The sequence below is a fragment of the Sceloporus occidentalis genome, unplaced genomic scaffold, assembly GCF_023333645.1.
Source record: "Sceloporus occidentalis isolate IW3139 unplaced genomic scaffold, rSceOcc1.0.p SCAF_56, whole genome shotgun sequence".
Lineage (NCBI taxonomy): Eukaryota > Metazoa > Chordata > Lepidosauria > Squamata > Phrynosomatidae > Sceloporus > Sceloporus occidentalis.
This window is the reverse complement of record NW_028317036.1, coordinates 4,486,261-4,511,980: the sequence shown is the minus strand read 5'-3', so window position 1 is coordinate 4,511,980 and position 25,720 is coordinate 4,486,261. Positions and strand designations below refer to the sequence as shown.

General features: G+C 37.8%; 1 protein-coding gene across 1 annotated transcript in view; it reads right to left on the bottom strand.

Annotated features, from left to right (window-relative positions):
• The window catches only part of LOC149287845 (EMILIN-2-like), a 53,487-nt gene that overhangs the window by 24,125 nt on the left and 3,642 nt on the right, over nt 1-25,720 (bottom strand). The window contains exons 2-5 of the mRNA XM_089492437.1: nt 18,891-18,943; nt 17,030-17,151; nt 8,734-8,796; nt 7,655-7,777 (exon numbers count right to left, since the gene is read on the bottom strand). Of these exons, the coding sequence (XP_089348563.1) occupies nt 7,655-7,777; nt 8,734-8,796; nt 17,030-17,151; nt 18,891-18,943 (361 nt within the window). The remainder of the gene's footprint in view (nt 1-7,654; nt 7,778-8,733; nt 8,797-17,029; nt 17,152-18,890; nt 18,944-25,720) is intronic.

The window sequence follows — 25,720 nt, the reverse complement described above, 5'->3', positions numbered from 1 at the left end:
ATATTTGAAATGAAAAACAGAAAATGAAAAAGGTAATTTTTTTTAACATATATCATTTTGTATCTATGTATATTATAACATAAGATCATAAGAACCATATGAAAAAAAGAAGAGAAACAATTGTTAAAACAAAATATGTTTTTCCCATTTACAGATATGGAAAAAAATATCTTAAGTGTTCTTCGTCTTCCCACGTTACTTTCCAAACCTCATGCAAGGAATCCTTCCAGAATTCAACCTGACACTCATGTTACAACGTACAACAGGAATGCTAACTTATCTCTGTTAACTGTACTTGGTCACAGGGGAACAACTAGAGCTAACATTACAGTCACTTCTGCCTGTGCTATTTAAAAAATAAAATGTACATTGAGAACTTGGCCGTCTTAGCATAGCCGCATAATGCAGATGGAACAGTTGCTTCATGTGAATTCTAACAAAATAGCACAAAAATCATCACTGATCTCATCAATAATGCCATAAAGCAGAAAGGCAGAGCCTATTTTAAAAGTTTTCCACTTAAAACCCGCCTAAATCATAATCAAAAACTCTTTGTAATTTTTGTATTTTGGATCAAACTGTGTAAAGCTATGATGTGGTGTGTTAGGATAATTAATTATACAAACTTATTGTGAAACCTCTAACATAAACAACTCGATCTACATCGCAGATTTGGAATTCAGGTTTACTGTTAATAAAATTAGATATTTTGCAGATAATGTTTAAAGGGTAGAGGCTAATTGAACAAAAGATAAAAGGAGAGTGGGTGGCTGCACTGCTGAAACATTTTTGGGGTCACCACAAACTTTTTCAATTCTTACCAGGCCTGATCCCTGACAGCCAATCAATTATTTAAATATAATGGGTCCCTAGGGAAGCCTCCCCTACTGGCCATGTGGTTATTCTTCATTTTCACACGCATACACGTCCACAGATTTTTTGGGAGGGGGTGTTATTAGCCCTGCGCAAGGGGTGGTTCATAGGTTGCATGATGCGGAGCATTCATGGAGATAACAGATGGATGGGGCTAACATCTGAACAACCCCCTTCTTTTACCAATGGTTGGACAGCAACACAGTTAGAGAGAGAATTACATTTTCCCATGCTAATAAAAATGGCACTGGGGGATAAATCCTGTAATAAAATCTGACAGCCTATACAAAATGGGGCAAAACAAATGCAAGTACAGCCTTTTGCCCCATGCTGTGGATGTTATCTGCCAGCATGCTGGGGACTATAGGGTGGCTACTAGGTTGCTGTTGTTTCCACATAAGACAAGTCTACACCTACACATATCTCTCTTGCACAGCTTTATGACTAAGGGTGCTATTAACGACCCAAAACAGCCAGACCTTATTGCCTCCTACCTGTGGAGGTATTTTGGCTAATTCTTCTAGGTGGAATTATTTTAATTCCGCCACATTGGAGAGTTTACCAGCATAAACTGACTTTTTAAGGCAATATCACAGCATCTCAATCAGATTAGAAAGGACTTTGACAAGGCCACTCCAAAACCTTAATTTTTGTTATTTTGAGCCACCCAGAGCTGGATTTGCTTGTGTGCTTCAGAGCATTGTGCTGCTGTATAACCCAACTGCGCTTGAGCTTGAGGTCACAAACTGATAGTCAGACATTCTGGTAGGAAGCAGAATTCATGGTTCCATCAATATTGTTTGACTGTTGGTATGATGTTTTTATTGTGGAATGCTGTGTTAGCTTTACGCCAGATGTATCGAGACCCATGTCTTCCAAAAAGTTCCACATTTGACTCATCAGTCCACAAAATATTATCCCAAAAGTCTTGGAGGTCATCAAGACGTTTTTCACAAAAGTGAGATGAGCCTTTGTGCTCTTTTTGGCCAGCAGTAGTTTTCGCCTTAAAACTCTCATATGAATGCCATTTTTTCATTGTAGAATCATAAACACTGACCTTAACTGAGGCAAGTGAGGTCTGTAGTTCTTTACATGTTCATCTGGGTTACTAAGTGAGCTCCTGGATGAATCTTCGATCCACTCTTGGAGGTATTTCAGTAAGTAATGGCATGGCAGTAATGATGCCTGAATCTGTCTAGTGAAATTTAAGCCAATTATCAATTAAATTTGGTTAATTGATTGACTTAGTAACTTAGGGGGAATTACTCTTTCTTATAAGGCCAAGTAGGGTCAGACAGTTTTTTTTTCTTCTCCTACAAATCAAATAATAGTTTAATTAAAAAAAATGCAATTGATTGGGATTTCAGTAAAAGAGACACTGTCTTTAAGTGATTACGCAATAAAACAAAGATTTATTAGGAGTCCCTATATAGTCCTTCCAATTTTTAAGTGATGAGCCATTACTAAAGTCTTACAATTGTATCATGGTTATATATTATAGTTATATATTGAAAAATAATATCAATGGTATAAGTGCAGAAATATTTAATGTAAATACCAGTACATTATGAGCAGAGCAAACCAGTAAATCAAACTGCAAAACTGAGGTTCAACTGCAAATCCCGTGATCCTCTGCCAGTAATGGATTAACGAAAACTCCAATGCTCCCCCTCCATTGTCCCCCGCAAACATCATACATTAAACTGAAACTAAGCATTGACAAAAAACAAAGTTAAGTCCTCACTGTAACATCACAAAAAGGTCTGTTCCAGTGAAAGTTAACATATGTTTACAGGTTCTAGTGCAACTATATTTAAATATTTGTTTTCCTTCTTAATATAATTTGCGGTCATGTGATCAGAAATTTTTCATTTTTCATAACTTCAAGTTTACATTTTGGCAGGGTGTATCGTTCACATTCATTTGTAGGTATATTTAGCTTATATGTGTTACATTTACTAAGATATGTTTACTAGTATTTGCAACATTTCAGGCACGTATATTCAAATAGCAACTTTAAAGCTGCCTAGCGTTGGGATATAATGAACAGTCTAGTATCAAGAAGCTGTAGCTGGGAGTGGTTTCCTTGACAAAGGCAAGCCAACAGTGTTAAATAAGCAGTGTTTCCATGAGAAATACTACAAGCTGCCTCATGACATTGTGGGTTTTCTCTATGATCCCAGTCGGTGAGGAGCGTCGAGTGTATAAGCATGTACCCTTCCCTGGGGACTTTCATGCACAGACACAGGAAGTGTATATACATACACTCCGTCCCTTAAGGGTGGGTTCGGCAAGAACAAGGCAAGAACTACAACGCCAACGTACAATCCATTTCTAAATTAAACCTTCCATCTACAATCTAGGTAGGCAGAATTTCTTCTATATTTGTTCTTACAGACGTTTTCTTTGAACTGCTGAAAATTGAGAAATCACGTCTCCACCCATTATTTACATGGTTTATAAGCAGTTTTTTTGTACTCCACCATGAATTGGTGAATCCACCAGATATTTTTTGTTAATGGACAACCTACTGTATATTTTATCTTTCAGCCACAGCCACGAAAAACTTTCAAATACAGAGCAGACTTTCCTTTGAACATGCGGATTTCTCACAGCTCAGTATGGTTTTGTACCAGGTTATAGGTGTAGGGTCAATTCATAGACTTTTTAAAATAACCTTACTAGCTACTTTCTTACTGAAACATAATTTATTCATATTTCATGTTATAATGAGAGTAGACAATGAAATGTAGGCCTATGACCTGGATCTAAGACCTATTAAGGTATATGATATAAATTCAGGTTCAGGGCAGGATGGTGGCATGGATCCTATTATGGACCAGTTTGCAGGAAAACTGTTGAAAAACATGATTTTCTTTCAATGCACTAGTTTGTACCCGATCACAGCATGTCTGGGACGTCAGTGACATCACAAAAACCGTTACACATGACATAACAGAATAGAGGTACACACAATACAGAGCAACAGCCCAAATCAAGATGATCTGGAGGTTTCTCTTTTGTAGTGCTATTAAGTACCATAAAAAAATATAAAGTCGCAAGTACGTGAAGAGTTAAAACTCACAGTAGGAGTCTAGCTCTAAACTTGCAAACATGGCATTTACAAAACCTAAGAATTGTGAAAATAAATACGAAAAAAAAAACTGTTTAGAACTGCATATATGTAATTTCAGAGACACCGAACATAAAACGAAAGCCAATTTTATGGCCCAGTGCTAAATCCTAAACCTCCTACAAAGGAAACAGTGGCCAAATCTTACCCAACAAAACGGCATATTCCTGAGAATGCCAGTATATACAAATAACAAGCCAAGTCTGAAAGAGAGATCCAAGAATACAACAAGAAGTGAATAAAGAACAGAACTTAAAACACAAACTTGTTTGTTAAAATTTTTTTGTGAATATGCATGGAAAAGAACAGTAATGAAAAAGAGAAAAAATAGAAACAAAACCTCAATTGTGCATTAAAGGCTTGGATTCCACGATCTTGTATATTAAAACATTGTAACTGATAAACAAAAAAGAAAACTCTTCCATGCAGAGGTTCAGAACTTCAGTTACTTATGTGTCATGCCTGCATGCCTGCAGCAGTAACACACACACAGCTTCCAAAACTGAGTAAGAACAAATAACTGGAAAATGTGAATTTCATGAAAAAAAAAATAGGTGGTTACACTTAAAGGAACACTCCAGTCTTAGTTTCATACTGGAGTCCATTTTGCATTTTACTGCACACATTTTTTTAATTATTGGAGCTGGAAAACGAGACATCTGTATCCCCCTGGCTGCCTCAACTAAAGGACTACACATTTGTGTGTTTTCATATGCTCTGCCTTATGATATACAAAAACAATTTTGGTGACACTAGTGCACCACTGATATAACTTGTGTGTTGGCTTCTTTTTCATGAGTCCTCTGAAAGCCGGAAGTGTACTTAAGTACAATTCTGGCACATGTGCTATAGTGTTCCACCAAGGACAATGGGAGCCACCATTGTAGTCAATGATACAAGCAGCAGAGAGTGATGGCATTCAGATGTGCACACATATTTCAATAGGAGCTCCCGCTGACCTCAATGGAAACATGAACATACAAGAATAATATACACCTTCTGGAGGAAATGGACTCCTATACGCATCAAATAGCCATGAAATGATTTTGGGTATCATACTACCTCCTTATAATATTTCTTCCAAAAATAAATGTTTTCTGCAATGTATAGACTAGCAATTTTCTGGAATACAAGTTGTAATGAATTGTTTTGTGATATATCTTCTTCATTCTCCAGATGGGCTTGGAAACATTCAAATATTCTTGCATTAAGTGCTTTGAGACAATACTTTTCAAACTCATAAAATCCTTTGTGATCTACTCTTATATTAACAGTTCTCCTATTTCCACTTATGATGGAGCCATCATGGGGTTTAGCGCTAAGACGTTTGCTTCATTCAAATGTTACATTACATTTATTTACATAGCGCCAGCAGTTTCCGTAAACAATAGGTCATCATCGATGCACCCATTACATCTTTATTACAAAGACTCAACAGGCCCTGTTTTATGAATGTACCACTACTGCCTAAATTTCCAGGCATTTAAACGGCATACACAGTATTCAATAACAATCCTAAAACCACACATGCATAAGCATAACTTGATCAAACACATAAAACACTTTGTTAATGGATAGATCAAAGTTAATTTCAATTAAGCTGCCCATCCTTGTGACACCAACCGCGTAAAATTGCTTTCATGAAGGTTACGGTGCAAGTTGGCTTTTATGTCTTCTGCGGTAGCTCCTGTTGAAGCAATCATAAAAGTTGGCAGGACAAGTAGCCAAAGAATAAAACGTTGTTGTACGATTACATGATTATATATCTTCACTTTAATACACATTATTACATCTACTGTATTTTCCAGCAAACATAAGAGCTGCCAGTGGTCATTTAATATCATTGTATTGACTAGTGTCGTTCATTTTGGTACGTGTTCATGAAAGGAGTAACCTTTCTCGTGCTAAAATTACCCACATCTGTTTGAGTTTCCTGTATTGTTTCCAGTGATGGATAGTTGTCTCTCCTTTGCTTTACGTTTAAAAGGGGCACAGCATATATACATATTTACTTCCATGAAAGTATAACTCATTGTGAAATGGTGACAAGTTTGGGAGTAACACTGTTTGATTAGGAAAGCAGTCGGCTGCCACCGACAATCCAAAAAAAACAAACAAGAAGTTTTTAATATTTGCCTGTTTTCCACAAAATGAAACACTACTTTAAAACAAACTGTTCATTCCTGTTCACAGGCATATTACATGTATACCAAATTTTAGACTGCGTAAATAAGCCGGCAATTTGGAAAAGGACAATAAGATCAGTAAAATAGCTGTTAATACTGTTATTAGCCAATTTTCCTTAAAAGTTGATCATATACTGTTACAGCATTGCATATGGCTAGATTCAAGCAACAGCTATTATCACGCAATGTGCAGAAAGCAAAGCAGGGTATCACAAGATACATCCCGTGCCATAGAAACGATCACATCCATAGCCATAAATGGCAAAATATAGTTTTACTGAAGCTGAATGTGTGACGTTGCCCTGCATTCTCCTGTTCCTCTTTGTGTGCATCACCCCGTAGCAGTTACCCTTGATGAGTATTTAAATTCCATTCCAAATTTGCATCCTAAATCAGGATTTGCATGAGAAAAGGCTTCATGCAGCTTCCCGGTCAGTGCAACTTTAAAGGCTAGATTGTCTTTCTCGAGAAAAAAATGCCACGAACATCACATGGCATGCAAAAACTATTCACCCAAGACATGACATTGTATAAAGTTACACAAACACTAAACATTTGTATAGTTTTATACTCTATTAGTTCAAATATATGGTTGATAAATAAAAGGAGTGGAAAAACTAATCACACTACAAGTTGTAGATATAATTAATAACATTGTATAAAACATTGTGCTTCAGGGCTTTAATTAATTCCAGATAGAGGCAGCTGTCAAAATATTTTAGACACATTTATTTGTAATGTATATGTTCATAAAATTATTATTTATTTTTTTAATTCGCGGCTATGCTTTGTGTACAAGGGTTCTCAGAAAGCATCTGTATTTGTCACGTACAATGCAATGTGGGGGGGGTTCTAAATGACTTCATGCTGCGAGTGTCATCCTAGGGTTGGGAACCAGTAGCAAATAAAGGAGCCAGCAACTGGCAGATCCCGATAGTCCATTCCAGGAATACGTAAGACAGTCCCTTAGACGCAGGTTTTGTAAAGTAGTTTGTTAAAAATGTGTCATGTCAGCAACACATGCACCACAAATTTGATATTGTGCCTTTTTGTTTACAGATCTAACGTAAGAAATTGTGTGTATTTCATAAAAAAATATTGTTGTTGTATCACATCCATTTGTATAATAGTTGTGGTTCCACTTATACTAAACCATCATGTCGCAGGCAATTTTTAGGCATACATAACATTTTATTTATAGAGGGCCAGCAGATTCTGTAGCACGATTAAAAGTCCCATTGCCCCAAAATCACATGAACAATGTTATACACAGGTGAGGTGCTGTTTCCATCTCTGACACCGACAGGTTATATGAGAATCAAAGCACAAAATCCATTAAGGTAGAATTACAGATTTATAGACGCATAATCATATTGTTTAAGGCTTCTTTTAAAATAACAGGGTTTTAATTATCTGTAAAGCTATTGTCAGACCTCCGCACACCAGTTTCGCCTTTACTTACATCATTATGGGCTGACAGTGTATCTGGTTCCATGCACACTTGTACTGAGGTTGAATAAAGCTCTCGGTTCCATCCATGACAGTGCAGCTCACATTCTTGTTCACTATATAGGCGCACCAGTTCCTACGGAGGATACATTCAAATAAACAGCCATTAAAACACTTATATGTAAAATAGAAAGTTACAGGAAATACATTCACTTCTGTTCCATTTGTATAGAATCTGATAAAACCTTAAATAGGGTATATGGGTTGCTAAATTGAATGGTCCTTTTTGAATGGGAGGTTTTAACATTGAGGACAGTGAACCTCTTTTGTTCTGCATGTGTAAATGCACAAGATGTGCTTCTTTAAAGGAAAAAATGCTGGGGTGTGTGTGTGTAATTGTTCAGGAATGCTGGAAGCCACTGGCTGCAACAGAATGATTACTGAGACCAGTTGTAGCCATTGTCCACTAGTCCAATTCAGCCATTAGAAAACTGTAAAAGCTCTTTACAGCGTGTTATAAACTCTAATAGTATAGCAGATAATGCCCTTCAGAACCCAACACTTTTAGATGCCCCATAATGAGAACATTATTTCCATTATTATTATTATTATTTTCAATGGTCCATTTATTATCTCAGAATCCCACCTGGATTTGAAGGTAGTCCTATAATTACTGGATTGACCAACAAATTGTAGGTCTTTAACCCCTTTGTACTGTGACAAACTGAACCCACTGAATGACACTATAAAATAACTGCCCCTGGTCAGCAACCTACTACTCTAGCCTTTTAGAAGATATAGCCATGATTTAATTTCCAAAGCCACTAGGAGACCTCACCCCCCCCCCTTAGTGGCACATGTGGCTTATACTGGTGAATCTTTACACCAGTAAGTAACGTGTGCAACTGGAAACTTTCTGAAACTATGCTTCTAGCCACATCTACACATGGGACAGATTTGGACAATTCCCACCATCCATAGCCAAACTTTTGGCTGTTCGAGCATGATGGGAGTCGTGCTTCATGATCAAGAACCAGCAGGTTGAACATCCAGGGTTATGCTAGAAGCAAGTGGCAGATATAGGGCACTTACTTCCCCCTTTGGCTTGGTCGGTGGTAAGTGAGGTGTGGGGTGGCTTCACTCCAGATAATCCCACTGAAGATCACACAGAGAAAAATCCACAGCATGGTGGGTCTGGTAACATCCTTTCTAAAGCGCAGCGTCAGGACTGGTCTCATCTCAGAAAAATAAAAACTGCTCAGGGACTAAAGTTTCCCTGAAATGATCAAGTTAGAAAGACACGGTGGAGTCTTTAGCTCCAAGGAAGAACATAGGAGAACCTTGCCTTCTTCTGAACAGATTAGGAAATCCTCCAAAAGTAAAATGCAATAATCCCGACTAGATTCCTCAGAGCCTCTGAGATCCTCTATAACAGAGAACTTCCCTCTGCCTGGGGATGCCTTTCTTTAGTCTCTAGAAATCTGCTCCACTTCATCCTTCCTCTCCACACCTCCTCCTCCTCCTTCTCCTCCCCCAGAGGTCCCCGTGACGTCATATCTCCTAGATTAGCTGGCTGCTCTGGGACTCCTTGTTGCTGAAGTTGGTGGATGAGAAGTCTTCCCCAAAAACTAAAATCTCTACATCCCCTATGAAGAGCTGCAGCCTTGGAAGAAAAAAGTACAGGGTTAATGGCTGTCTGAGTGAGACTCCCCTGCCCAGAGCTGGAAGACAGCCTTGCATTTTCTTCAAATGATACATTGAACAAGTGCTGGTTTGGCTTGGAGTAGCTCTTTCTCTGCGAATTATGTGCGGCTAAACTCTGCAAAAATGTGCCTTAAAAAAGCACACAGAAATGATATGTAAAGCCCAGGAAATACTAAATCTGCCATTAACCCTTTATACGCACAGTGCTGCAAAACTACATACGCTCAATACATCTAATACACGCATGTACGTGCAACCCTTACATAACCAAAAACAGTAAAATGTTCACGTCAAACTGTCAACAGCTGCCTTCCATCACTTCTTGACTTCATTTGTTTATCTTAAATCGCACCCAAAGTTAATTTCCACTGTAAATGGTTACATGCTGGAGATGCATCCTTCCCACGATACGGTTATTTCATGATATCCCTTAGTCTTAGTGTATGGTTCAGTTGAAACCTCTGTTTGCATATACACAATACGGCTATCAGAGGTACATCTGAATGAGACCCAGCCTGTAGAGGGACTCTGGGGCTTCTACAGCGCCACAATGGGAGTGTTGGGTGGGCTCTACAAAAAAAAAATAGGCTCTTAGGGTAAAAAAGTGGGGTTTTTTTACACATAGCGGCTGTACGAAAATAGACCGTTGGCCTTTGCTCAATACTGATGAATTTGGGAGGTGAGGTGGGCTTTTTCACCTTTACGGTCTCTGACAGGATCAGGCTTATTTGTGGATACTGGCCTGGGGCTGAAACTTTTAGGCGATTGCCCCCAGTACATTAGCTCACTTAAGACTATTACAGGTAAAACATAGTTTGATGCCCCTAGGGAGTTGTGACAAGAATTATTTCCACTATTGGATTTTTGAATATTGTTACAGTTCCTAATATATTAAAAATGATTATTCACAAAAGGAAATATTTGTCCCAATTATCATTTTGGTGTCAGGGTGGTGTATTTTGAGCCATCAGTAGAAATACTTGGCACTTGGAATTGATTAAATTAATATAATTGTAAGTCTCCTATTTTCCTTCTCCACCTTACATAAAATAGAGCAGTTCAAAACTATAGTATTACAAAGTGGTGCTCTGCTATCAGTAACATTGCAAAAATAATCTTTACCCAATAATCGGAACAAACCAACAGCTTCTAATTAAGAATGAGACGCGTATATACTGCACGTCACAGGGCGTTAGCACAAGGTTTAATAAATTAATTCTAGGGAACATTCCTTTTAAATATGTTTGATTCTTTATGTTATTTAAAACACCAGACAAGTACTATGTATGGAAGTACCCGAAGTTGGGGTGTATTGTCAGCTCGGAGGGCAAACCCAACCTTATTGCCCATTTTTATAGTGATACAAATGCAGACTACACACACTCACACTATTGAATTTTGTTCAGTGCACATTTATTGAAAGAGACTGAATAAAAGACCCATAGAAAGAACACAGAAAAAAATCAAGTATGATGAGAGCCCCATGAAAATCTTTATTTTCAGATCTTTATTAATCTGGGCATGCCAGTGGCTTATATTAAACCAGAGCAGACAGACAATATATAAAGAAAATACAAAACATTTATATGCAAAAATATGGATTGTTGCAATTGTGTAAAATGTGCTGTGTGATTTAACATAGAAAATGTGACTATAAATAATGAATAAACATATCACTGCTGGATGTGTAATAAATTAGCTTATTGTGGGAAACCCTGTGAGTTGACTAGGGAACACATTACTAAACCATAATTTTTTCCAGACTTTTATCTAAATTTGAGTCATATATTTAAAGCTGTTGCCATGAGCAAAAATGATAACGTCAACACAATACATGGTGTAGCAATAAGTAGAATGGCTAAGTTAAAGGGACAATTCTATTTAATTGTTATGTTAAGATTGCATAGGGATCTGGAGAAGTAACACACTGGAGTAACCGTACATGAGACAAGGCTTCCATCATAGCTAGTAAAACAGATATAATGGTGTGTGTACACACACCAAGGAAAGCAAGATAAGAAGCAAGAAGCCATGTTTTGACACCATCAGATCCATGCTTATTTAAACTCCCCTTAAAAAAATGAATAATTAAAATGAAGAACTAAACTCGTTTCATAATAGGTGCTTGGTGTTAAGGGACTTGACACAGTCTACCCTTTCATTCAACCAGTGTTAAATATATTTTTACTATAGTTGCCAGATTATATTCAAATCCTCAGGGCCCATTTTTCTAAGAGAAGTCACCGCAACATTGCTCACTATAACATAAAGACCACATCTAGTAAATATTTATTAACAGACTCACTTTGTATTCATATTTTGTATTATACAACGACTAAGAGATGTGCAATTACACTTCTGAGACAATCATTTCAATCCAAATAGGATACATAAACAAGGAGGAGCTCTGTGTACGCAGCCCACGGGTGGCAGAACATACAATAGACATGAGTTGGAACCAGTGGTGTTTTAGTGAAACTAGCTCTAGGGGGCAGTAGCTCTTCTGTTGGATAACTGGGAACCAATTGCCCTATTGGAAGATCAGACTCCCTGTAGTGCCAGTAAAAGGGCCCTCAGCACTACGGAGGACCCAGCACCATGTGTCTTTAAGAAATAGCACTAGGATATGATGCCATATCCTTGTAGTCAGCAGTTAAGACAGAATTGCAGAGGGGCAACTAGTGGTGCTGTCCTGGGGTTAGGCCTAGAGCAGTGCCAAAAATAAATACGGAACTATTTCTAACACTTTTTCCAACATGTGGGTTGTCTACTTAAAAAAAAGTTTAACCAAGTAAAGCGTAAGAATACCAGGAGGATCTAATGATATATATACAGAAGTGAAAAATGCTTTGTATCTAGATTGTAAGTTTGAGCAGGGCCGTCCTCACCTGTTCTTTCACTCAAATTGGTATGTTATATACTACATGTTATATCCCGTCTACCATTGTAAAGCGCTATGGAATATGATGGTGCTATACAAAACAATAAATAAATAATTTTATAGTGCTTCAAAAGAACAGATGGCTTTAACAGATTTCAGATACCTTGAGGTTTTTTTTTTTTCAGTTTTCTCAGTTTATTTATCACTTCAAAGTTCAGATATTGCTGCAAAATCCACTTTATCACATTAGTTGTCCTCCCTAGATACCAATTGAGACACCTAACAGCCAGTTACCCTTGTCTGAACAGGAGTCTCAATGCAGTACCTAGATTCCTGGATCTCTTTGTTTTTTGTATTGGATAATGATGTACGATCTACTAACGCAGACCATGCTGTTACATTAAAAGTAACGGAAGACATCTGGTGACCTAGGATATAAAATTGTTCACATATTCCTTGTTCCTTATTGGATTAATTAAAAGACGGTAAAATGACCTAAAAATGTAACCCATTTTAAAAGAGGTATTGGCACAAAGTTATAACAGTGATGTTTGTATTGGTGATTACTGGCACTGGCAGCAACTCCAGGTGGTAGCACCCCAAACATAGTGCTAAGTAAATCACCAAAGGATCAGGCAGTGGATAACAGATAACTATAGACTATCATAGTTAAAACTGAGGGCTACTAAATCATTGCCAGTCTTTTGGATGGGGGGGGGGCGAGGGGGCAATCACATCCTTGGGTTCTTTGGTTTGAAGGTTTGTTTTTTCCTTTTTAATTTGTGGGATATCAGGGTGGGAGGCAGAAGAAACGGGGAGTGGGGATTGGAGAAATGAATATTTGATCATTAAAATGCTGCATTCAAAATTCATATATCTAAAGCTAATGGGTAGAAGCGATGGCAGTATTAAAGTAAATATATATGTTAAATAAAAAGTAACAGATCTGGGAAACAGCCTGTACATAGAGAATGTCGCTCTTAATCATCACCTAAGTTTTGGTTTAGGAAGGCCAAAAGACTGTCCGACAGTTTTGTAAAGGGTGCAATGTACATGAAAACATATGCAGACTAACAATACAGTAAATTGTCCTAAAGCGTATTAGATATGATGTGGGAACCTGACAGTGTACCCTGTAAACTCCCCGACAGCTGCTGTTGAATATCATGGTATGCACTGAAAGAAGCGTGGGAATGCTAGGATTGAGAATCATTTCACCATCGCAAAAGGGCTGTCATTGAGTTAGAGGTTTCTCTGGTGTAGGTCTAGAATCCTCCTCACTGATGTAGGTCTTTTTCTATAAGATCAGCCTCTTTGTGGAAAAATAGAAAGCAGCGCAAAATGTAAGAATTATGCGTTACCGATCCTTAATAAGTTCAAGACCTAACCAAAAAGTTTAAGACCATTACTTAAACAGCTTTTGCTTTAGTTGCAATATTTATCAATTCTTCCTGTGAAATATGGCCAATGTATCAAGAAGCACAAATAGTACAAAAGATAAATATGTTGCTGATCTTTTTTCCCTTTTGTTGTTCATACTTGGTATTGGTAGTTTTTGAAACCATGTTTGAATGCTTGACCAGAAAGTCCCTTTAATCAGGGACCCTTCTAAAATAAACTAATTCACATTATAAATGACATATTTAATATGTGCTTGTGGTTAAAAGGTAATCTTTGGCAAAACATTGACAAAGATGCAAGTTGTCCTCTGATATGCACATACAGTATATATCCAGGACATGATATCTAAGAGTAATATCTTAAAATAAGTTAACTGGGCACCACACTAATGGAACACAGCTGAGTTTGCTGTGATGTAGCATTCCACTCGCTTGACTCCACACACTGCCCTTGTGATCCGTTGAGAGGCACCAGTTGGTGTTGCTCTTCAACTGCCTCCCAGTAATGGCCTTGATATCTACTCGCATGCAATGCCAGGGGGAAGTTGTGATAATGCTGGAAATGCTAGAGTCGTTTGCATTCATGGCATTACTACATACATATATACTATGAACTCGGTTCTTATTAGGGAGCACACAACAAACTTACAAATAAGTTTTATATTCCACTTTGTATCTTAAGTCTAGTCCTGTATATAACATTACCATTAGCTTGGCAATCAGAACATATTGTATTTGTTGTAAGTGTGTTAAAGCAAAAACAATTAATCACTGTTACTTTTCTTTAAAAAAATCATTAGATCTGCTGGTAGCAGAAACCTACTAGCACATTTGTGGAGGTATGTAAATAACGCCTGCTGCTTTCTAACTCTAAGCTTTGTATGTCATGTTTAAAGATATCTCATTATGTATGAATAATACATGAAAACAGAGAAAAAGGTAAAATTATTTCTTTGTCCACAGTATAGATAACTTGAGAAATAGAGTGGGGGACAATTGCAATTTTAAGTCAAGACACGGAGGCTCATATTGTGCATTAACCCTTTCTTTACTCCCAACAGCAGCAAACAAAAAACAACAGTATATAGTAAAAATCAAGTAGGAGTATATATAACATAACCCCTCCCACATAACATGCATCCCATAAAAGGAGACACACATCCCAAAATCCTCCTCTTTCTAGACTGCGACGAAGACTGGACTCCCCAATCCGGAACGAAACCAACTTGACCAAACAGGAACCGTCTCCAAAGCAAAGAACAACCAATGGAACACCGAAGGGAAGGAGATGACCTCACTAAACATCAGCCAGCACAATGTAGCCCAGGATCAAAAGGAGGAACCTGCAAAACAGAAGGTGAGAAGAAAAAACATGGGCACGAGTTAGTCGGCCAGCCTCCAGGACAACAGCAAAGGCAAAACGAAAAAACACATAACACGTATGAAAAAAGGCAGAGGAAATATACATCACAAGAAAATACCCCAAATACAAAACCTGAGGGGAAATGATCCCATCAGACCACAGGAACCACAAACCTGCAGAAAAGCAACATGATAACTCAAGAATAAAGGGAGGGGAGAGAAAATATTCGCCTCCGTGTCTTTTATAAAATCATGACTACGTCATGTTTTAGTAAAATCCAATAATTAAATTAGCAAACAAAATTGCTCCACTATTGTGTTTGCTATAAAATACCTTTAAAAGGTTGCACAAGTCTTGCAAGAACATGAGGCACTTCAAATCATTGTCAAGTTCCGTTAAAAGAAATCAGGGCTGAATATTAGCCATGTAGTTTGCTGTTTACTTGTAAATGAAAACCAGTATAAAATGCCTGTCTAAACAACAGGAAACCTGTGGGGTTTTTCGTTCTAAAATAGTACACACAATCAAGATAAAGGTAAGACTGGAGCCAACACATGAAGTCATGCTTCGAATATCTGCTTAGCTGGTCAAGAAGAAAATGGATAATCTGTTCCAAAAGTCTTTTGTAATAGCAGAAAACAATAGGACTATTATGTTAACAGGCAACAGAAGAAATTACCGTATTTGCTCGATTATAAGACGACCCTGATTATAAGACGACCCCCCAAAATCTGAATATTAACTTAGGAAAAAAAGAAAAAGCCTGAATATAAGACGACCCTAAAGGAAAAAAGTTTTACCAGTAAATGTTAATTCATGTAAACTATTTTTTTTAATAAAAGCTATGATTGAGAAAAATATTTTTTTTGTTTTTATTTCTTGTATTTTCCAACCTGTCCCCCAGTTACGCACATCTGCCCCCAGGCTTGCCACTCCAATATGGCACTGTGGCCCATGATATGCCTTTTAACCCTCTATATGCCACTGTGCCCCATGGTATGCCTTTTGACCCCCTATGTGCCACTCTGCCTCCAGAAATGCCTTATACCCCTATATGCCACTCTGCCTCCAGAAATGCCTTATACCCCTATATCCCATTCTGGCATTTAGGGGGTTAAAATGCATATTATGGGGCAGAGTGGCATATAGGGAGGTATAAGGCATTTCAGGAGGCAGAGTGGCATTAAGGGAGTTAAAAGGCATTGTATAGAGCACTCTGCCTCCAGAAATGCCTTATACCCCTATATGCCACTCTGGCATTTAGGGGGTTAAAATGCATATTATGGGGCAGAGTGGCATATAGGTGTATAAGGCATTTCAGGAGGCAGAGTGCTCTATTAAATGCCCCCTTAACGCCACTCCAGAAATGCCCTATGCCCCCATTTAACACACACACACACACACACACACCCTATACCCCCATTTAACTAACACACACACACACACTCTCCCCTCCCCTCCCCTCTCAGCCCTCTCTTACCGGTGCTTCCAGCCGGGGCAGCGGGTTGACGTCGCCTTCTGCTGCAGCCGGAAGGAGGTGGAGTTGGCAGCGGGGGTTTGTATCCGTCCGTCGCGTATACTTTCCCCGGCTGTCAGAGATCAGAGTTCCCCGCACCGGTGCGGGGAACTCTGATCTCTGACAGTCGGGGAAGGTTTGCGCGACGGACGCAGACAACCCCCGCTGCTAGCCACACCTCCTTCCGGCTGCAGCGGACGTTGTCTACGCGGATCGGGGGGGGGTGAGACAGGAGGATCCAGGTCCCCTGCAGCGGGGGATCTGGATCTTAGTCTCCTAATCAGACTCTATTTGAGGTCTGATTAGAAGACGACCCTGATTAGAAGACGAGGGGTATTTTTCAGAGCATTTGCTCTGAAAAAAACCTCGTCTTATAATCGAGCAAATACGGTACTTCACGTGTGTGAAGTTACATTCACTATTGTATGAGGATCATTAAATGTGTTTGGGATTCCATGTTGACTATTCATTTCCTAATACCCAGCTGCAATAGTCACTTCAACACCGATTCTTCCCTTACTCACCTGAGATGAATTACGGCTTCATTTCCATGTATTCTTCCAGCGTTCTTCATCCCTTTCATATTTCCTGTGAGAGCACCACTTTGCGTTACTTGACCGAATGTCATATTTGTAAGTTTTATTGTCTAATAAAGGAAATGGCTATCATTACAACTGGAACATTTTGTCTCCGTCTAAAAGTAGTTGATGTAAACGTAACAAGATCATCTAATTACCGGAGTTAATTTTCAAGTGATTAATATATAAAATAAAATTTTAATGTCTGTGTGGGCGTTAGAAGCATTTATAACTAGCGTATTTGAAGTTCCTTTCAGAATAGTTCCATGATTCTCAAAATAAATTAGGCTTAGTAAACCCATGGACCATAGATGGGAACTATAGATGAGTTTGGATATTTATATAGAATATTATTAATACTTTGCGCTTTAAACTAGCAACTATTTCCATGTCTATCTATATAATCTGTCTAGTCAAGGCAAAGGGTAAATTGTAAGTACATCCATAGACGTAATGAAGTGGTATTACATAATATTCTAAATAATGCATGGTCCTAGTTGTCTTGTCTGACAATATGACAGTGACATCACTTGGGTACAATAAGATATAAAACAATAGACAAATATCCCCAGGGGATCTATTCATGTTGCACTGGGAGCTGTAAATAATAACATAAAATACATTTAAATAAAAACTATAAAAGTGTACCACAATATGTTGTACTTCTACTGCCAGATATAGAAAATTACAGGAAAAAAGCAGCCTTCTCTATCTCAAAACACCCCATACACAAAAGGGTAACTGAGGCGTTGCCCAGTGGGGTCACACAACACAGTAGTAGGGTGGCAGTTTGAGGGTATGCATGTGTGTGTGCATGTTACTGTATGGTGGTAATATGTCAGTCAGAGTATGGTGGTAGAGTGTGTGTATGTTAGTGCATGGTGTCAGTGTGAGTGCGTCTACAGTTTTAGAGTGTCAGAGGTGAACCTAGGGTTAGTGGTGAAATAAGGAGGGAGTATATGTATGCATGTGTCTGAATCTGTGTGTTAGCTTGTGCCTGTATTTTAGTTATGGGAGGGATCAACTAACCCTAGGCTTCCCCAGTATACAAGGAAAACATGGTTATCTGATGTTAAGGGTGGGAAACTTACTTATACTTATATTATACTCCATACTTATGAAGGAGATAAGATTTAACTAGAATTAGCTGTACCCCTGTATGTGGCTAGCTGTGTCCCCTTATGGGAACCACACCTCAAGGATAGAGGGAGCTCCAGGCAGCCATTCCTGGGATGTTTCTGGTTATGGTATGGAATGGATCTTTTAGATCTGCTTCCTATTATTACTGCGACTTATGGTAATCAGATGTCTCCAGGCACTCTTATTATTTATTGTTTTATATAGCCCCAACATATTCTGCGGTGCTGTACAATGGGTAAAAAGGACATTATTATAACAAGCTTACAATCTATAGATAGTAAAATAATTTGCATTAAAACCGTTGGTAATGCTTTTATTAAAATGTCTCCAGTTAAATGAGCCATCTGACTGCCCACAGTTAAGTAGCCTGCTACTACATAGTACAGTTAAACTTCTTTGAAAGGCACAGATAAGCATAAAAAATAAACTGTTGCAATCACCCCATCTAGAGAAAATCTGCTTAATTTGCAACTTATTTAGTAATAAATAGTTTTATTTGTCACAAATCCTCTGCAAAACAAATAAGATAATGGATCCCATGTTTGAAAGAAGTTACCAAATGTAAAGTCATAAGATTAATATATCATTTTATAGCATCAGAGAAGTATTAGACTTCATTTGAGGACAGCTGGCTGTGGATGCCTTTAGATTTATTATCCAGCATTACCTGGCTTGTAATTAAAGATATGTCTGGTTGCTGAGTTTGTTCTGGTGGGGAATCTACAATGCAAGCATGATTTATCTGTGTTCTGATATTGTGTTTCATTTGAATCGCTATGAAGCATTTCAGAGAAAGCATGAAGCCTTGGGGGAACAAAGACTGATGTAACAGCTTGTAGACAAAAGAAATATGAGAAAACCCATAGTAAATGTTATCAACAAGTGGCTAAGATGTGGGTTTCTTAGATCACACTGTTACAAATATCAAGGCTGTGGGTCGAGTGGTATGGGCTTATATAGTTATATACAGACAGCATGGTCTTTGAAGTTTAGTTCAAAGAAAACTTTTCTTTGATTTTACTGAAATATTTACTAACCTAATGCCAGGATTTCTGCTTCACCATGTAAATGAGATTTTGATATATTAACATTTTCAAAAAGTGTGTATAATCCATATATGAATGAAAACCCAACAGAATGAGACTTTCTGCAGCTGAAACCCATCTTCATGTTTGCTTACTCAACTTAGAATGATGGTTGACTCTAAATATAGATGGCATTAACCCTAAATAAGGGTTTAATGCCAAAACAATTCAAAAAGAGTCTGAATGCAGGCAAAAGTTTAAACCGTTTATACCAACTGATTGGTTAACAGGACATTATTATAACAAGCTTACAATCTATAGATAGTAAAATAATTTGGAAAAGTTGCATTAAAACCTTTGGTAATGCTTTTATTAAAATGTCTCCAGTTAAATGAGCCATCTGACTGCCTCGAAGTTATCACTTTATTGATACTTAACCCCATTGTGCAAACAAATTAACACTCAATTTGGTTTTCAAGGTTTGGGTAGGATGGCAAGTTTAAGGGAAAACATGGGGGTTAAGAGACAGAGGAACTTCACCCAAGCCACTGTGCCGATTCCCAGTTTAGTGAATAAACCCAAGAGTGTTGGTGTAAATAACACCAAGTGTTACTTGCAGGAATATATTGCCTCAAACTATTAATGCCCAAGGGACCTATATTTGTAAATCCACACCTAAGCAAATGTCCTGTTAATTTATACACAAAGATGAATTAGAAGGCGTATCTGTGTCATAACATCAGCATGACTAAGTTAATGTGTACATTTTGTAAAAGCAGACACTTTTAAGCATTTGGAGCTGGCTGACAGCTGCACTGTACATTATTACATACACTGGAATTTCTTGAAGAAATAGTTTTTCTGTGTGCAATCATAGGAGTGCTACCGGCCCCGTACTGGCACACCATGGAAAATGCTGGCCACTGGCCTACATCGCTCCATATTTACCCGATCTGCCTCTGTGCCAGCAAAGAAACATAATACACAGCTGCGCATATCCGGACATCGGCCTTAAAGTGCACAAATCATTAGAAAACTATCTGTAAAATTTTAAACATTGTCTGAATTGGTCTTTACATTGGAAACAACAAATTCCGATGCATTTGTTTTATTAAAAAGACATTTTTTTTAATTATTTAGTAAATCTTATCTCCAAGGTAGGCATGTCATTTAGATCATATACTGAATTTCAAAGCACTGACATTTGGGAACTTTTTAAACATTAAACCACATGTACAGTTTACATATTTCCAATTAAATGTTTCACTTTTTTTGACATTGTTTAAGAAATTATGGAACAGCTGCGTTCAATAGCTGAGCTATTACTAAACAAGGAAACACAGATAAGAGGTTACATACCCAGATCTACATGTTGTATATGATTCTTGCTACTAAAAGGAAGTTATTTGTTATGTATAAGCAAACAGTAGAATACATTTTGACATTCAAAATTCAAAAAAATGTTTCCCCTTGGACTAGCTGGTCTGCCCTCCAATTCAAAACATTCACAAAAGAACTTGCATATTCCTTTTTTTATATTACAAATGTGATTGAAAAAAGCACATTTATTCAATTTTACCGGTACAGAAATTCTCCAGTTTGCATAAATAAAAAATACTAAAAATATATTTGATATGATTTCAAAACTACCTTATATTCCTATGTAATTTACATTAGCCAAGCTTTACATTAGCCTTTCATAACCCCCACCACACCCAATATACAGAAAAAAATTATGTATAAATAATTCACCTAAGGTTAAGGAAAATAAAAAATAAATAAAAGGGAATTTTTGTTTCTTACTGTTCTGAGGAGAGAGAGACAGATAGCAGAAATAAAGACAGTGCTTACATCAGTACAAGTAAATGCTCTCACTAGCATCAGGTAAAAGTGATTTTGCAACTTATATTATTTACTTAACTACATTTGACTTTTATTAGGCTACTGAGAGGTGATAATTCTGGCTTGCAACAGTCACCCCCCCATACCCGAAACTCTGTAATGAGCTGATGTAAACTATATAAGCTCTGTATTGTGTGACGTACTTCACTAATAACAGAGGGCCAGACCATTGCATGCCTTGTAATATTGGTAGCCCCCTCTGCGTATTTATTAAACTATTATTTTTGTTTATGTGTTAAATGGTAATTAAGCACCACAGTGACTTAAACCCACTTCCTGCTTGCTCAATGAGATCCTTATGGTGTAGTTCCAGTATTTTTATTGGGGTGGCATAATAAGATAGATGATTGGTGTTAGTTGGCCTTTTTCATTATAAGATCGTGTATTTCCATATGCTGGTTGTGCAACATATATAAAAAATACTTTATCCACTCCCTTTAGATTATAAGCATGTGTGGGGCCCCATTTAAGTATGAAGAGAATGACATGTATGCTGTACGTACTTGATTTTGTTTTTTCACAATTTTTCAATGGCGATCATAGCTAACAACGCCTGTATAGCTGGTAACACATTGATATCTGATTTGAAGGATATGAGACTACTGATAAACCCCAAAACACAATGTTTATTGTTATTTCCTGGTATTTCATCTTTACAATACATAATTTATGTGCCAATTGACTGCCTAGTTATGTGCAGCTTATGCCCTATTATTCTTATGTCCACCTAAGGCTCATGTCAATAGCACTGGGAGAGATGGACATTGCTATTTCACACCAGAATCTCTGATGGATTTCAACCCCTTACTTTCAATATCCTTTACCTCTGAAAGGCGCACTTTGGTTAATACTTACAAATTAGAGGTGCTAAATTACCATTATCTTAAATTATATTTGCCCCTGACCTTACTATTTTATTCAACTACACAGTTAGTAATCCTGGTGTATTATCAACATATCCAAAATGGGCCTACATGAGACAATTGCCTCTTGTAGACCCAGTCGCTTCTTCTGCAAACAGATATGTAAAATAACCATTCTTTAATATCGGCTGGTGCGGTAGAAGTTAGCCCATACAATTAATGACCTATTAATCAATGTGAGCTCCTCCAGAAAAATAATCTCCAGCCATAACCCGGTAGTTGATGTTGACAACATACAGCCATAAGCATTTTTTTTTTATTCACACACATCTTTAGACCAGAACTCTTTGGAAAACTGGGCACATTTATATGTGTAATTATGCTTATAATTTGTCTTGGACATTCAATCTTCAATATCAACATACTTCTGTCTACATTGGCCGCCTACTAGGTCATTATAAGCTTACTGGACCATAAGCTTTTACTTAGATTTACATACCATTCTGTTACATCACATATGTAATTCAGCAAAGAGGAGTATCATTAAAAATATATTTATATTATAAAATATTGTAACTAAGATAGGCTTACACAAATACAGTTAAGAACAAACCCAAAGTAATGTCTGGGTGGGCTACATGTAATGTCCAGAGGCCAACAATGAACCTTTAAACATTTCAATAATTAATATATCAAATGTTCAGAATTGGATGGCCAGAAAAAGTTTAACACACAAGACTCCCAGAGTCTGAGCAAAATTTAAACTGATGGAATATGCGTTACTCTATATTTGTAAGGAATGACTCTTAAAGGTATTTTACCAGTAGATCTTCAGTTGCAGGGCCGGCCCTACTTTTTTTTTTTTTTTTTTTTAAAGCGGAGGAGAGAGAGGGGAGCCGAGTGGTTTTCACTTAACCACTTGGCGCCCCTCTCTCTCCTATGCGAGCCCTCTAGCTCGGTCTCGGCTTGTAATGCTGAGCGCCGGAAGATGACGTCATTTCCGCCGCTCAGCATTACAAGCCGGCACCGAGAATGAGCAGGGAGACTCGCCGCAGGACTGCTGAAAGGTAAGTACAAGGGGGGGGTATAGGGTAGATAATAGGGAGGGAGAGGAAGGGTAGATAATAGGGAGGGAGAGGAAGGGTAGATAATGGGGGGGCGGGACTTTAAACTTCGCCCCAGGCGGCATTATGCCTTGGGCCGGCCCTGTTCAGTTGATACATATACACAATAAGAAATAAAAATAAATATTTTTCCATAAACTATTAAAAAGATTTCAGAAATATACACAGAGCAAAATTGCTTTTTTTTGTATTACTACCAAAACAAAATGCATGCAAAGTGCCAATATGGCGAAATTTGGTTGCACTTCAGTCTTTTCACCTCTAGACAAATTGTAAGATGAATTTATGTAAGGGTACATTGACAATTTATATAGCAAAACAAAATGATCTATATAAAAAATATAAACTTCTATAACAATGTTACTCCTGGATACTGGCAGTGTGGCCACTTTGGATTCCATTAAAAGACAATCCACCAAATTAAACCAGTTATATTGGCCAAGCTTCTATAAAGATATTGAGCAGCTCTGTGAATCATGCTCTGAATGACTATTAATAGTGAATAAGCGTACCAACTGGCTGCGAAAAAGATTCACTGGTGATATAAAAGTACCATTTGAGACAACAGCCAATGATCTTACAGGTTAATTACCTATAACTGCCAGCAGACATAACAATATCTTTGTCACTTTAGACTATGTCGCTAGATATTCAGAAGTAGTCCTCCTTTTGAATACTCCTGCTAGTACCATAGCAATAGAATCAATGTTGTTTATTCAGGTAGGCGTACCTAAATAAATATTTACCTATCAAAGAACTCCTTTTATGTCCACATTCACTTCAGAATTCTGTCATTTGCTTAGCATTTCCTTTTTGCTTGCCGTAGTGGATCATCCGCAAACAGATGGATTGGTAGATAGATTTAAAAAGACCCATTACGGGCACCTTATGAAACACCAAAGACAAAGATGGTAGATGATAAGGATCAACTGATACATGATTTATCATTTGCCACAAAGAAAGCACCCAGGGACTCCACTGGTTACACCCCGTTTGAACTTTTATATGGTAGACCTCCACAGGGGCCTACCGGGTGTTAAGAAGACTTGGTAAAGTTAGGCTACTCTCCATCATATTGCTCACATGCAGTCTTCCTAACTGTATTGCAACACATGCAGGTGCAGCAAGCCCAAACTTCTCAACCAAATTACTATAAATATGATTGGTAGGCTGAGAATACTTAAAACTGGGGATAGGGTGTTAGTCCTAGTGCCCACAATGCAATGTACATTTCTAGCCAAGTGTTCAAAAGAAAAGGCAAGGTGAATTACAGAATAAACCAGCCTGGGAAAAGGAAACCAGACTATATTATTTTTTTTAAAACCATGAATAGAAAGAAAAACTTTGAGGAACTGGAAGATGGGGCAGTACCTGTTAGTCAACAAAGATGTAAAAAAGCTGTTGTCAAAAACAAGAGGTTAAAGAACTTGGAATGTGCAGTGCATATGTTTTTTCTCAGATTCCTAAGAGACTTATGTTAATAAACCTTATATAATCAAAGAATCGGGTAAAACTGTAAACAATTGGCCATATACTTTATCAGACGTTAGATGGAAGGCAGAAGAGGTTCAACGCTCCCTTGCATGCAATCACTCCCCACTACCACACCCAAAAAAAATATTTGCCACACTGACTGCAGATCAGGGGAAGACTGTGAGAGTCAGTCCTGCACCGAGAGGTCCTCTGCCCTGTAATCATCCCCAGAGTCCTTTTGTCCCCTCATTCACTAAACCATACCGCTCTTTTACTTCCACCCTGTAGTTCAGGTATAGATCAAATAAACAACACATGGAAACAGCACATGCAACGGAATAAGATTAAAAAAAACCCTTGTATTTGCAGGTATACATAAATGTATCGAAACATAGCACTGCAGGTATAAACCAACAGAACACACAAACCCAGTATTGCAGGTATAGATCAACTGGAAATCACATGTACACTCAGCACTGAAGGTATAGATCCAATAAACAACACATGGAAACAGCACGCCAGATATTGATCAACTGAATAAGACATACAAATCCTATATTTGCAGGCAAACATAAATAATGTATGGAAACATAGCCGATACAGATCAACAGAATAACAAAAAACCCAGTTTGCAGGTATATATCAATTGGAAATTTCATATAAACTCTGCATTAAAAGGTATAAACCCCCTAAATTACAGGCATAGATCACTGGTCACACACCCCAAAGCCAACCCTGGCGTCCACATTCCCCACATAGAACCTGACCAGAACCTAAATTACACATACATAGTGCCATCTTTGTCGCCAAACAGCCCAGCATGAGTCAACACTGTCCCCAAACAGCTGAACGTACGCCATGTTTGTCCCATAAACACACTACCTGTGCCATCTTTGTCCCCAGTGCTTAAACACCCTGCTTATACCATCTTTGCTTTTTTGACAAATCAATAATACACCTATGATTCACACAAACACTTTTACAGTCACTCACTAATTCACTTTCATTCAATCATTTATTCTTTCACACAAATTATTTACACATATTCATTAATGCATCCACACATTAATCCATTCATTCTCTCTCTCATTCTGATTCTTTATTTCAATA